This window comes from Montipora capricornis, chromosome 7, assembly GCF_036669925.1.
Source record: "Montipora capricornis isolate CH-2021 chromosome 7, ASM3666992v2, whole genome shotgun sequence".
NCBI lineage: Eukaryota > Metazoa > Cnidaria > Anthozoa > Scleractinia > Acroporidae > Montipora > Montipora capricornis.
The window spans coordinates 24,541,061-24,556,060 of record NC_090889.1 but is presented as its reverse complement, the minus strand read 5'-3'; the positions used below and the strand labels follow the sequence as shown (position 1 = coordinate 24,556,060).

The 15,000-nt window shown below is 37.5% G+C and overlaps 3 protein-coding genes across 3 annotated transcripts in view; 2 read left to right on the top strand and 1 right to left on the bottom strand.

Moving 5' to 3' along the window:
- Positions 1–1,934, top strand: part of LOC138056539 (solute carrier family 35 member E3-like) — a 10,499-nt gene extending 8,565 nt beyond the window's left edge. Inside the window, exons 5-6 of the mRNA XM_068902355.1 lie at positions 31–113; positions 852–1,934. Of these exons, the coding sequence (XP_068758456.1) occupies positions 31–113; positions 852–1,038 (270 nt within the window). The 3' untranslated portion in view covers positions 1,039–1,934. The remainder of the gene's footprint in view (positions 1–30; positions 114–851) is intronic.
- A 1,175-nt stretch (positions 1,935–3,109) lies between these two features.
- LOC138056538 (F-box only protein 7-like) lies at positions 3,110–13,762 on the bottom strand. The gene is made up of 11 exons (XM_068902354.1): positions 12,954–13,762; positions 12,305–12,539; positions 10,502–10,765; positions 9,183–9,345; positions 7,509–7,601; positions 6,700–6,789; positions 6,546–6,598; positions 5,259–5,379; positions 4,926–4,963; positions 4,324–4,468; positions 3,110–3,467 (listed from the first exon to the last, which is right to left on the bottom strand). The coding sequence occupies exons 1-11, from the start codon at positions 13,061–13,063 to the stop codon at positions 3,253–3,255; spliced, it is 1,527 nt and encodes a 508-aa protein (XP_068758455.1). The 5' UTR covers positions 13,064–13,762; the 3' UTR covers positions 3,110–3,252.
- Positions 13,763–13,786: 24 nt separating this feature from the next.
- The window catches only part of LOC138056536 (ankyrin repeat and BTB/POZ domain-containing protein 1-like), a 13,777-nt gene continuing 12,563 nt past the window's right edge, over positions 13,787–15,000 (top strand). The window contains exon 1 of the mRNA XM_068902352.1: positions 13,787–13,916. Within this exon, the coding sequence (XP_068758453.1) occupies positions 13,828–13,916 (89 nt within the window). The 5' untranslated portion in view covers positions 13,787–13,827. The remainder of the gene's footprint in view (positions 13,917–15,000) is intronic.

Genomic DNA, 15,000 nt, shown 5'->3' with positions numbered 1-15,000 from the left:
ATAACATTTTTTGTTTCAACTTGTTTGCAGCTGGTTGTGTTAGCATCTGGAGTTCTTGCATTCAGTGTTAATCTGTCAATTTACTGGATAATTGGCAACACATCTCCAGTCACGTATCCTTATGTTTGTAACATCATTGTATGGGTGAAAAGTTTGGTTTTGTAACAGCAAAGAACTAATTATTATTTCAGGTCAGGGACACTCTAAAAGGATTTGGGACTGAATTGACACATTGCTCACCCCACCCCCGTTTCTACCTTTTCTCGCTGCCTTTCTGTTCCCCTATTACTCTTCCCTTGTCTACACTACTGCTCTGGAACATACACAAGTTTTCCTTTATTTCAATATTTTGATGGGCAATTTCCAAAGTTATTTCTTCCCTTTTCAAATCAATTCCACTAGGCCATTTCCAAGTTCATGTCTGCCTCCTCTTGAAAGCAAGTTCAAGTGTGACGTTTCTTGGACAGTAATTAGTTCTACTTTTCCTATCCATGAAAACTAATATGGATTTTTTGATATATTAAAATTAAGCTTGAAAGAAAGGTTTAGAGGACAAAGATAAAGAAAAGTGGATGATGTGTAAATATTTTTCACATTCATTTCAACATGTCTCTGTTGTTTTTGTCCTTACTGCCTCACTATCAAGCTGAATTTTTGATATTTCGAAAATAGCCTATTTCATAAGAAAAACTGCACACTTAGACTCGCTGTGAAGGGGAGGCAGACATGAACTGGGAATTGGCCTATTACAAAATATTTTTAACAGTAGGTTCATGAGACAGGCAACAGCACTTTAATTTGCAGATGGGCTTTTTTGTGAGTTGATTTAAGTTTTCTTAACCAGTGGACAGATATAATATGGTTGGGCATTTAAAATTCTGTATTATTCTCTTGGGAGGATACTTTATTTTTCATGACCCATTGCGCATCAATCAAATGATGGGTGTGGCCATAACACTATCAGGAATCATTGCCTACACACATTTTAAACTTGCTGAGCAGAATGTATTAAAATTGCCAACGGTTAACAAGATTTAAAATATTTTTCCCGCTTAGCTGGGAAACATTGGGTACTAGGTCTTTCAAAACTGTGCCCTAAAGTAACATGTTTAATCTTATGAGAAGAGATTAACAACTCATCGTTGCAATGAACAAGATTATGATCCATACAATTTTTTTTATCGAAACTTTACATCTGACATTGGAACGGTCTTTGGCCCTTTTGGTGTACAAAACAATTCAATAACATTATAGTCTTTTCGAAAATCCCATGCACTTGGTGGCAGACAAAGGCAATTATTATTCATACACCAACATGGCCGTTTTAGCAGAGCTCTAGGGATAGGGTTTGGCCACAGTGTAGTTATTGTTAAACCAAAAACTATTATAACTTAAGTACAAAAGAGGTGAAATTATTATATGTCATGTCATAAATTATTAATTATTATGTGATTCTAAGTTGGCTTTCAATAAAGGCCACAATACAAACAAGAATTTTTGGATTGCATCACACTTCAATCAGTGTGAAAAAAGGTATTTTTCCCATAAGCACACGCCATAAAGAATTTCATTATTTCCAAGATTAAAAATAGCCACTTATAGATTTTACTGTCTCATGCCAGGCAATACAGTGTAGACCAATTTCGATATATTTAGTGGCCACCTATTATTTATATACAGCAAACAGTTTAAGTTGTTACTAGGCTGGCCTGGGAAATAGCGAGAAGCCAAACTGTACATGAAATTGTGGGATATAGATCAATTGAAGCCTTTAAGTGCTACTGTGGTTCTTTATTGACTTCGAGCTTTCGCCGATCTATGGCATCATCAGGGAGAATTCAGTACATGAAATTATTTAGACATTTTTTTGTTTTTATCTTAGAACAGTGAACATTATTTTTGAGGCTCTGGGGAATAAAAATAAGGATTTGTATAGCTATACTGTATTTACTCGTCATTGGGGAAACTCTGTGGGACAAAGGGGCAAATATAATTATTTTCACTCACTCGATTGCATATCAAAACCAGTAGCTTCACTTGAAAACTTAGTACCTAAATGTACTTTGAAAAAGAGGTTAATTAACATGTGGTTAATTTAACAAGACCAACACGCCTTGTACATAATTATGACATACATAAATACATACATACATAGAGAAAAGTTAATGACTCTAATATGTGCCTATTTAAAGAGGCACACAAGCTCTAAATAGGATCAAATGTCTGTTCTCTTCCAAATCCCTGAATGCCAAGCCTTTTCGCAACCTCCACTTATTTCATTCAAACGCGACAAAAACGTAGGCAACTTTTTAGTTTGAAGCGCGCTCAAAACTAACGAGCAACCCGGCACTTTCAAATGCGCGCGTTCACGATGCAAAACTTGTCTTTTCATTGTTAACACTAGCAAGATATCGGAACCTAAGCGATCTGTTAAGATCACCGATCGTTTCACATGTACCTCCGCAAATGTCACTTATTGCATAACCTGTACGTTATGCAATAAATTATACATCGGTGAGACAGGTAGATGACTAGGTGACCGATTCCGCGAACACCTTCGCGATGTTGAGAAGAATGACAGGGATGCATCTAAGCCAGTCGCTCGCCATTTTAATCTGCCTAACCACTCCAAAAAACACATGGCTATCTGCGGCCTTTCCCTACATCTAGGTACGATGGAAAGCCGCAAGAATCTGGAACAAAAATTCATCTTTGAAATCGACACCCTTAATCCTCACGGTATTAACGAACGCTTTTCATTTAACTAATATATTCCTATTTTTCAAGTTGCCATGTTACCACCAATAGCGTAGCTCCTACTCTACTATAGAAACTACACGTAACCCATAATCCCTCGATTCGCTCTGACGAAGGGCTAACGCTCGAAACGTCAGCTTTTAGAATCTCTGTACGGTGGCCAATTTACATTATCAAATCCGTTGATAAAACCAAATTTTTGTATACTACTTCCCCACCGACGCAGCACCACAGTTTCTTTAGAAACTACCCCTTCATTTCTTTGCAAAAGGCGACTGACTCTAATGGCCAGATCTTGAAAAGAATAGGTAGTGCACCTGTCTGGACAAGGAAACAAATCTCAAGTTCACAGTTTTCTTGAGTAAAAACAACAATCCCCAATTGGATTTTTTTAATAACAAGTCACTAGATTTCTCTGTTGGATTTACATTGCTTGCATTGATTCTGAAATACCTCTTTGGTAATAAATTACAGTAAATTTTAGTTTTTTTTCCATCATAAGAACCCAGGAGGAAAGCTACCACGAGGTGCAGGGTGTGGTCCCCTTCTTGGGGGTCCAGGTATGTGATTCATGTCCGGCAGTGGACCAAATGGATCAAAGCGGGGTCTCGGCAATCCCACACCTGGTCTTACCCCAGGTGGGAAGCCAGGTGCTGGGTTAAATCCACCAGCAATGAATGGTAAATTAGGAAATAAATCTCCATGGCCACCTGAAATCAAAAGGAATAATAATTAAATTTTCAACCATGGTTAATGCATTTCTCAGGCTCTGACTGGTTCACTCAATCTTGGTTATCAGGTCATATATCTTACTTTGACCTTGTATGGCAATAGACCAATTTCGATATATTAAAAGTCAGTCCTAAACAAAAGGCATCATCTCGAGGCTCTGGGGAATTAACTCATACAAATCCTTATATTTATTCCCCAGAGCCTCAAGATGATGCCTTTTGTTTAGGACTGAATTTTAATATATCGAAATAGGTCAATTGATTGCGCTAAGCGTTGCAAAGCTACCAGTAAATTTTTTTCCCCAGAAAGCGAAATTTCGCTCTGAATAAATAAAAAACAAAAGCCCCTTTTGTGGAAAGTTTGGATCGATTCCGACGTTTAGAAGTACGTGAAAAGGCAAGAAATGTTTTTTGTGATGAGCCTGCGTCTGTTCGACCACAAGGTTGCATTTTCATCAAGTTTTTTTTATTTCCCCCAGATTTTCTCGCTTTTTTCACCCGTATTTCACACTTCAAAACTTTTGGAGTTTAAGGAATTTAATAAAACAATAATAATAATTATTCCATTTGCGCTTGTTGGATGTGAGACTGGTTATAGCCTTGTTGGCTATTTACCATCTAATATCCAACGTGTGCTCATGGAATAATTGTTAATTAACTAAATGCTAATAACAAATACTAGCAAAGGAATTAACCCTTTAACTCCCAGTGGCCACCTATAGATTTTACTCTGTTTAACGCAAGATGATTTTACTTATCAATAATGGGGAAGTGGGGGGGGGGGGGGGGGGCCTCTGGCCTTAAAGGGCTAAGACAGAACTTCAGATGAACCTACCTATTATCCCTGGGGGGTATGTGTCTCCTCTGGAGGGCTGTGGGCCTATGAAATAGCCATGGGGGTATACTTCACGGGATGGCAAAACCACCTGTTTTGCTAACTGCTCTTGAGTTTGCCTCTGCTTGTACAGTGAAATGTATTCCTAGAACCAAAGCACAGGGAGAAAGATACACATATTCCACTTTTCCAGGACATAAAAGCAATGCAATCAAATCCTTAACACTCTTTCAGTTGTTCAGGGGCAAATAAATTTTTAAGCTACATGTAATCCTGGATTACTGCAAAGTTAACTCTTTCACCCCTAAACCGGCCATACTTAGTATTTTACTCTGTCTAATGCCAGACGATTTTACTCATCAATGGGGAACCCCCATGAGTCAATGGGTTAAATTGCAGTTAGTTTACTAGTATAAAAAATGTTTCCACAATATTTTTAAGCTTCATATTTTTCAACTTTGGGCCTTTGTTTTCCTTCAGCATAAAATATTATAGGCTGAAGGGCAGCATTCAAACCTTGTCATTTAATTGTCAGTACCAAATCACTCAACATACCACAAAGTACTCCAGCCTAAGAATTTCCATTATTTTATTTCTCTAACCTCTTTCCAGTTTCTGGTTTGTTCCTTCGCTATTCTACCTACAAAAAAAATACCCCGGTACATCTGTTATGTTACAGATAACTCAAAGAATGACACTTTTTAGCTACATTAATTCTGAGGAAACCAATGTCCTCAATTTTATCTGACCTACTTGATTCAACCTTGGATAATGCATTTCCTGCATTTCTATTTGAGCTGCCATGTTTTGGTCTGGCATCAGATTTGACCCAGCAACGTCCTGCAGGAAAGTCTACCAGTGCTAATATGGGGCCAACATGGTAACAATATGGGTCCAACACAGTTCCAGTACCTGGATTGTTAAACAAGACTCACCAAAATCTCTCAGCACAAGGTGCTGCCACAATGTTGAATCGTTTGCCAGAGAATACAGCTCTCGGCAGGTACGAGAAACTTGGATTATGCAATGAACTGGGAGCCTTCCAAGAATCATCAGCTGAAAAATACCATGATAATATTGTCCTGCTATATGACTAGAAGTGAAATTGTTGAAATAGAGTTCCCATTTTACTGTCATAGAGGAGATGGTAAATGTTGTCTTTGCTAAATGAAGAAAGAGACGAATTTAATTTCATTCACGAAGATATACATGTATCATCTCCTTTACTGCAACAGTTAACAACTATTCCCTGAAGTGGAGGTGGCTAGCGGTTGATATCTACCAAGCCGCAAAGCCAACATTTTCGGGTGCAAATTCCACGCGAATTGCTCGGAGGTGAAAAGCAAAGGATTATCTGGAGTTTGAGTAGCCAATCAGCACTGTTTTAGTACTAATATAATTTATTATTGGAAAATGATATCATTATATGTTACTAATAAGTAGTTCTTTGTGTTAAATTTCTCTTGATGGCACGTCAATATCATCATTGCCACACAAATTTGCATTCATAATCTGAGAAATGCAACGGACATTGCTGCAGTAATACATGTTGCAATGATGCCTCTTGCATTTACACAACTTTTTGTGAATAAGTCTCTCATTATGCCTCAACCATTCAACAAAATACTACTGTAGTAGTTTCTTGTATGTGATGAACAAAAAAAATTTTTATTGTTCATTTATTGCTGGAGGTCTGGTTCAAGATGCACATGTATCTTTATAAAAAGACCAGTAAGGTGGGATTGTCATTCTCTTCAGTAACCAATTTGCTTTAGTAAGAACTGTCTTTACGGTCAAACCACGTCAAGCATACCCCTAAAATGTAATTACTGCATTATTTGTAAGCAAATTTATTATATTAAATTCTTTCATAATTTTCAGAGATATTCTTCATAAGCAAAGCATTATTGAGCTGCAACAGACTGTAAGCAGCTACTGTATATAAACAATGCCAATTCCAAGTACACATAAAGGAAAATGATGTCATTTTCTACAATGTTATTTTTCAGTGTGAGCAATATCTCATTATTTTATTCTTTTATGACCACTTTTTGTAACTTTGTTCATATCAGACATGTATGACATAAGCAAAAGAAATACTATGGGATACACTAAACCTGGTTTGACTATTAGAGTTGCACTAGGCTGGATATTCTTCGCTGGTCCTATGTTGTTGTGCATGCTGTTAACTATAAAGTGAAAAGGTCTTAAATTTACAACACCTTTACTTCTGCTGGTAGAGCCATAAGGCCACATAACTGAGGTAATCCGAGAGCTGCAAAAAAAGGAACATAAATAATTTGTGAAAATGAAATGTCTTTAGAGAGTCTACTGAATTCATTTTGACAAGTTTATTGTGAAGATGATATTCTTTACCAGCTCTCATGAAGGAAAGCAATGGATAAGAGACTTGGTCCTTGACAAGTCTTGAAAGTCGATGAAGATTGTAATACACTGAACTTGCTCCTGAAAGCGTAAACAACCCAAGTTCAAACATTATATAATTTATTATAACTTTATTCCAACACATAAATTCTCATCAACAACCAAAACCGACCTTCGATGGAATCGCAGACCAACGTGATGTATAAAATGCCCTGTACAAATTGTTCATGGTGTTATATTGGGGAAACTGGCAGAGCTTTTAATACCCAAAAAAAAAAGAACATTTGAGAAACACCAAAACTGTGGCCAAAGGTTCTAGAATTGCTAATCACGCCTGGTCCAACAACCACGCCATTATTTTGAAAACGCGTCAATTATTGACAAAGGCACTTTTAGAACCAGAAAAACATTAGAAGCGTGGCATACCAGAGTGACACCTAACGCAGATATCAATTCTTGCCCATTACCTGGCAATACAACATTCTTTTTAACAAACATTCATAACCATTTCCATTTTTATTATTTAGCAATTCACGCTATTTATTCAAATTTTGTCATCGCTTTCTTATCATTCATTTTACCCATTGAAGACTGCAGTTCGGGCAGTCGAAAGCTCGTAGTTTTTACTCATTTTAGCTAGAGATAGTTTTTTAAATTTCAACTTTTTTTTTGCTTTGAACAAAGTTGAAAATTAAACTGATGGTATATAGTAGAAGATGTACTTTCCCAAGAAAAATTATATTCATGCAACCTTGCAATTTATTGATGGGGGTTGGCTTGGGTGGAATTTATTTACATACCATTTGCTTTGAGGTCTACGTTTCCTCTGACAAAATCAGTTGGCTGCAAGTGGCATTGGTACACCTCACTATTTGGCACTGAATCAGCAAGACCTAAGACAATGAAAAAAGAAAAGTCTAAATACAGTGTTATTTAAAGGGAACCAAGTGTTTTTCAATATTACAGACAATTTTAAAAAGTTAGGATATCGCTCTGCTTAGTGATTTTTGTGGTAGTGCTCTTTATAAGAGCACTACACACTATGTCACTGGGTTTGTAAGAGTGAGTGATTGAGTGCGCGAGTGAGTGATCGTAAGACCATGGTGGCAAATAGGCGCGTAGCATGTGCATAAGTGACGGACATAAACAGGTCAGCTGGAAGCGAGCTGGAGTTTCAACAAAATGAGCTCCAAAATTGGCAAGAATTTGTGACGCTGATGAATAATAAAGCAGCTGCTATTTCCAAAACCATGGAATTACCTGGTGATAAATAATCATGTCTAGGAGGGTGAATTTTTGACTTAACAGAAACAATGGTCAACAACCTCAAGAGGTGGGCTATTGTGATCTTTGTGATGACTTCATACATTAATTTTTCTTATCATTCTTTAAAACACATGAAAGAAAAAAAAAACAAACCAACAAAAACAAAAACCCGGTGTCTTGCCAATTCCTTTTGACACAGATGTATCCTTTGTTTCAAGAGTAAACATGCGAGCTAACTTGATCACAGCGCCCACTGAATTCATTGTCACTTTCGGTTTTACTTATGCAGCCAAAAGTGCAATAGAAAAATTGAACGTAGCAAAAATCTCCCAAAGTGTTTTTCCCTGATGGTAACTTTTTACATTCTTGGTTCAAAATGTCGCAAATTTTGTTGCTGATGCAAAAAATATTTTATTCTCGATCGACACTTCCTGAAAACTTCTTCTCTTCCTAAAAACTGTGTATCAATATTTATTTACTTTTGCATCAATGTTTGTTTTGCATAAAGCAGGGTAACATTAAACAATTTTCTATTTTCTATCAGGGACCTAAATTTTACAATTCTCTTGACATTGATATAATCAATTCTTCCTCAACAGCTTCCTTCAACAACGCACTTAAGTCATTCTTTTTTAACAGCTATTCTGAAAATTAAGTATTTTGTTCTTCCTGTGTCAAATTGTTTTAACCCTGTTATTTTACTTTCACAACTGTTTACATATTTCAACACCTTAATTAAGTGACTAAGTGTTTGTAATTGTATGCTTCATTACCAACTTGTAAGTTCAAACTGTTTTTAATTTCCGTTCATTACTTTATATTTCAACACGTTAAATAACTAAATGTTTGTAATAATTGTATTCTCCGTTGCCAACTTGCATGTCAACGATAGATAAATGCTTTTACTTGGGGAGGCCTAATTTACATAAGCTTAGTAGTTTCTTTTAGGCCTCCTCGCCACTAATGTAATTCAATAATTTTTCTTTCCATCTTCTCTTTTTTGATTGTTCATATTTGTATTTTAATTTCTTCTTTCTGTGGCAATAAATAAATAAATAAAAAAAAAAAATAACAAAATCTGTACCTTGCTTAGTTTGCGTTTTTGAGCTTTAAAATAGAATATTATTATTATTTAACAGTCCTCAACATTGTTGAAAATCTGCATGTCTTCAGTGGTCTGGTGCTTTGGCCAGTTTACAGCGACTCACCATGAATCATCACATGGGGTCCCAAGGATGTAAAAGTCAAAGAGCAGGTCAGACCAGGGCAATTGGCATGTGTGTACTGAATTCTTGCAATTCCACCCTTCTTCCAGTCAACAGGGGGCACAATCCTGTCTGGTCTTTCAGTATTTGTGATTTCTGTTGAATCCTGAAAATACATGTACTATTAATTTTACGATCAAGGGTAACTCAATCTAAAAGTCACTTTAAGAAGGTTCCCAAGATTAACGAACTAAATGTACCACATGAATGCGATGTAACTTCACACACAAAAAGTTATGATGAATGGCAGAATTGAGAATCTGACCAAATTCACATTAAAACAACAGAACTTTCATAAATATTACAAGGGTTAAATGGAATTAAAAAGTCATGTTTATTCACATAGCAACCCTTAAAAGTGTTCAGTGTTAATTTGCCAGAGTATTTTTATTCATTGCTACAGCAAAATAATGATCACCGATGAGAGATCGCTTGCACAGTTGAGAGTTGAATATTTGAATTGATTGTGATTCAGTGTTGTTTGTACTTTTATCGACGACAATATTAATTTTTGTTTTCACGGTGGCCAAAATGTTTGAGTTAGGGTTAGGGCAGCGCCTTGTGAGTCCACAACAAATTTTGACCACAGTGATGATGAATATCATTGTTGATAAGAGTACAGACAACGCTGAACCAAATTCGAATTGTTTTTAACCACAATATTCCACTTCAAAGAAAATGTTTATTTCAGAGTGTGACCAGAATAGTGTCACAAAGAAAGAGCAAATTTTGTCTATAACTTTCTTGCAATCTGATTGGTTTTATTTCCCAAAATGAGCATTTATGATAGGCAGGATGATGCCTCCGATCGACAAACGTGGCGGTCAACAGTCCAGAAGGCAAGCCAAGAGTTTGAAATCCAGAGGAGCGGCGCAGCGAGGGAAAAAAGACAACGCCAGAAAGACTGGGCACTGTCTCAAAATCCGGCCTCACCACCTGCAGCCTTCATCTGCCCGCAATGCAGCAGGACCTGTGCATCACGCATAGGCCTCTACAGTCACCAGCGGGCGTGCAACCCATCAGCCCTTCCCTGATCTTCGTATGCGAAGAACCAGCCATCATCATTACAATTGCGTGACACGTTGATGTGAGCATTCTGCGAGCAGCGTTGTCTAGATTCTTATTGACAATGGAAAATTAGCCAATCAGATTGCAAGATTACAAGCAATTGCAGTAAAAAATGTTATTGCCCAGGCCTACAGTATCAACAACATGCACACTCGCACAGGCTTTTATTTTTGTTACTATTCATTCAGTATTACCTCTCGCAGAATATTGTAACCAGTCTCTAACATGAGGAAATGGACCACAACCCATGCAGCCTCATGAATGGTTCCAACATCTGTGCATCTGTACAATTCTTGCAAGGCTTCCGGAATGCCATCACGGCAAAGAAGGACATAAGGTCTAAGTGGTGCAGCAAATGACATTTGCTGTTGACTTTGTTTCTCATTACCAGCTTTTTCCCTGTTGCTAGGGTGTAGGTCTGTTTGAGAACAATGACTGGTAGAGGCAACTGTGGAAACCTTCAAAACAAGTTAATAATTCACTATTTACATTTGTACATCACCACTGATTACTATCTTTGAAGGTCTGATTCCTACTTTGTCCCCTGAGGGCAGCAACATAATAGTTGTTATATACCTAGACTTTCGCTCAACAAGACAAGCACTGTGATTGGTTGATTCTTGGTCATGTGGCCCTGATCAAATTCAAATGTATCCCGACCGGGATACAATTCCGCAGTTGTTGCCCGCTCCAGATGTTTTGCTGCGATTGTTGCAGGAAAAGTCTAAATATATAACAAAGCTCTTAATGTCTGGTCCCTCTGGAAACTAGTTAGTTTTGTTTTCCATCGAGTCCTGATGTTTCCCTCGATTTAGTTTCAGGAAACATGAGCACTCTCTGGAAAACAAAACTAACTGTTTCCCTCTGGACCATACATTAAGTGTCTATTATTATTGTCATACCTCATAACTGAAATGCAGTCTTCTGTTGGATGAGAATGTATCACGTGACGCACCTAAAAACTGTATAACTTCCTAGGATGAACAAAACTCACTAACTCCCTAGGGAAACAACAGCTTGAGCCTTGGATTTGCACATGATCATGACATGCATCTTGAAAGCGCAGTAAATTTGTGGGTGTGTCCATCACAATTTTCAATGAAATTTGGAAGTCTGAGTCATTTTCAAGTTATTTTTAATCATGGCCATGACAAAAATGCTTTCAAGTATGAAGTGAGGAAAAAATACAGCAATTGATATGAGACAAAGTTGAAGGTAATTGTTACTCATTTGTATTTGAGATATTTAACTTATAATTAAGCTAGTAAGGATTATACTCGTATTTAGTTTGGTTCATTTTCAGTTGTCCCGGACCATGTGGTGAGAGGGAGGAAACTGTCAGTCATATAGTAACAGAACGCAAGAAATTACATGTAGCTCAAAAGCAACATAAGAACTGGACTCCACACGATCAGGTTGCTAAAGTTGTTCATTGGAAACTCTGCCAAAATTACGATCTGCAGTGCAACGACACATGGTACGAGCATTCTCCAGAGGCAGTGATGGAAAGCGACCAAGTGAAGTTACTGTGGGATTTCAGAATTCAAAAAGACCATCATTTGGAGCATAACAGGCCCGATATACATGTAGTTACTGGAAAAGGCGAACAGAGCATGACAAATCATTGATGTGGCATGCCCCTTTGATACCTGAATTGTACAAAAAGAACAAGAGAAGATCGACCACTACCAGGTACCATGATTTAAAAGTTGAAACACAGAAGATGTCGAACTAAAAAAGCATATCTGTTGTTCCAATTGTAACTGGGGAACTTCGGGCAGTGACCAAAAACTTGATGATGTGGGTTACTAAGATAGCAACACAGGGGATCTTGAACTTATTCCAGAAAGCCTGCTTGTTGGGAACAGCAAAGATCTTAAAAAGGATCCTACGCACCAAAGGCTATAGGAAATAGCTTGATGACCTAGGGATACGTGACCACCAATACAACTAGTACTGTGAAATATAAACAATAATAAATTATAAGAATTTATTACCTCAGCAGAACTCCCAGCATGTTGAACCAAATGATCCTGTTGGGTAACCTTTGTATGAACACGCACATTACTGGAAGTACAAGCTGTGGGTTGACTACTCTGAGCTTCCTCTGGTTGCAGTGTGTTAGGTACAACATAGATCAAATCACCATTTACAATACCCAAATCTGTCAGCGATACAGAGTCATCGACAAGAAAATCACGGCCATTCAGACTTAAATCAAAACTGTTTGTTCTGCACAAAAAGGACAATATATAAAGTAAATGTAAATTATTTTATTGTGAAGACTAGACTTTTGCTTTCCATCAGCATAAAATTATGAGCTTAGGCTTTTTTAACAGGCAAAATTCAAGCCTGCATTTGTATTTAATCGTGGATTAGTGTTCATCAACAGCCATGTACAATAAAATGTTTGATCTTTTACCCAGACGAGACCCTAACCTTTTAGGACAACTATTCGATAAATTATCAATACAGGACCACTTCTTTCCAGATCATTGCACAACAACAGTTCCTATTGTTACTTGTTTCGTTCTACAATAGCTCCCACATAAGTTACATCTGTTGACCCAAAATTCTATAGCTTCCTATGACTCTTTTATTCCGTAATTTTGGTTTAAACATTTCTGCCGCATCATCTTCTCTTACCTCAAACCAAATTTGCTGCAGACGGTCTCTCGGCAATTTCCCAACGTAATCACGTCTCCAATCAACTCAACCACTTCTCTTTGCCTGTTAAAGACAACTCTGAGTTTCATTTCAAGTAAACTTGCCCAAACGCAGTACAAAATTTTACCAAATTTGCAATTTGCGAGAATCTATGATGGCAGCCATTTCATATAATTTGTTTTCATCACCACCCGCGTGGACCTCTGGGTAAAATTATTCTCCAATGTCATGGGGTGTGGGGTGGGGGATAGGGTAGAATAACAGGGTATTCCTTCTTTACTTCAAACACGATTTATGGCTTTGTAAATAATTTTCCACCACAACTTGATGATCTCCTTGTATTTCCACACAATCCCCTCTCACAACCCCACCAGCTCCAATTTTCCTCTTTAACTCCTGAAGCAAGATACCTGGGTCACCAGTAACATTACTTATCACGGTAACTTTCTTTCCCTTGGCGCGATTCTCGTATGAAATGGGTAGTTTCCCCTTCTTTGTTCTTTTAACGAAAAACCCAAGCGTTTCAGTTCCTGTCTGTTCTTCCTCTAACGCCAAATTGAAGTCTGGTTCTTGTTTCGATGTGGAAGCTCTGCTATCTTCAGAAGGATCTGAGGTTTGTGGTGCCAATGAACCACTTAAAAAACTTGCAAGCGTCAAATCTGGCGGCCTTCCTCCTTGTTCAGTTTCTTGGTGTCCTTTTTTGTTACGTTTTGGCATGTTATTTTTAACGATATTTGTGAAATGAATGAAGTTTTTGGGGCTCGCGTGGAGGCGCGCGGTAATTTCGTGGTCAGCAGCTGCGAATGTCATGCGCTCTAAGATGTAAACAAAACGACAAAATTCGTCAATATTTATGAAACTTGCTACATTTTGCAGCTCAAATATGTCTGGTTCAGTCGCTTTATTCCAGAGTTGCCGAAGAGGGGACATTGACCATGTGAGGTAGGTGCAACCTTTGCCCAATAAATACTTAAAACCCTGTGTGATACGGTGTGAAATAATGCTCCTTTAAGTGGCGTTATGTCGGTCTCAGCTGGTGTTTTGAAATGTACAAATACAACAACATTATCTGTTTGTACTTGAAGTGATTTAGTTAACCGCGAAAAAAATTCAGTTGTAGCTCGCGGCAGTACTTAAAATGAATTATATTCTACCAGGGTATTTTTACTGCCTGTATATCTCTCAATTTACAATGCGAAAGAGAAACAACACGCTTGACAATATAGAAATATGCAGCTCCCCAACGACATCTCGTTTACATTTACATGTCCAGTCTCCAATGGTTGCATGTCAAAATTGTTGGCTTGCTGCTGGATTGAATGATACCCAACTTCCAAAGAAAAATCTTGGCAAAAATTCCGGAAAATGGACTAGTTTGTTTAGCAAACTATAGCAGTGCATTTGAAGGGGTGGAGGCGTCTCCGGGGCCAACAACTAAAAGACAAGAAAACTTCGCTGTACGATATGGGCTAACAGGCTGTTATGATTTGGAAGATGTGTTTCAAGAGGTCCAGGGGTTGGGAGGGGGTAATGGAAAGGAACCTAGGCTTTAAATGTCAAGTCAAGTTTACTTCAGGTCTAACTATATTTACGCATATTTAATCCTTAAGATAATATGAAAATTATTAACCCATATAATAATATACATGAAAAAATTACTCGATTCTCATTGGCTGAGAGCAGTGCAGCTCAAGTGTAACACAGTGCAAAAATTGTAATACCAGTGCAAATTACACATCGAAATTCTGGATTATGATTGGCTTATAAAAAAAAAAAAACAAATTATAGGGTTTGTCAGAACCAATCAAATCTTTGTTTTCAAATCAAGTGCATGTCCTGGTTGGCTCAATTATCTTATTGCGTGATATATGTGCGTTTCATTTGCTTAACCATCTCAAATTATTTCATGTACATTATTAATAAGTAATCAAATGATTTTTTCTCATGCATTTGGAATAAGTAAATAAGCTACAAATTGCACTCGCCCTACAGGCTCTTGCAATTTTGGTCGTCTTTTATTCCAAAT

Coding starts and splice junctions, on each gene's coding strand:
- LOC138056538 (XM_068902354.1), bottom strand. CDS start 13,063: ATGAAACTCAGAGTTGTCTTTAACAGGCAAAGAGAAGTGGTTGAGTTG. Junction 10,766..12,304: donor ATGCTGGGAGTTCTGCTGAG/GTAATAAATTCT, acceptor CTTGTTTTGAAG/GTTTCCACAGTTGCCTCTAC. Junction 5,380..6,545: donor CTCTACCAGCAGAAGTAAAG/GTGTTGTAAATT, acceptor GGTATTTTTCAG/CTGATGATTCTTGGAAGGCT.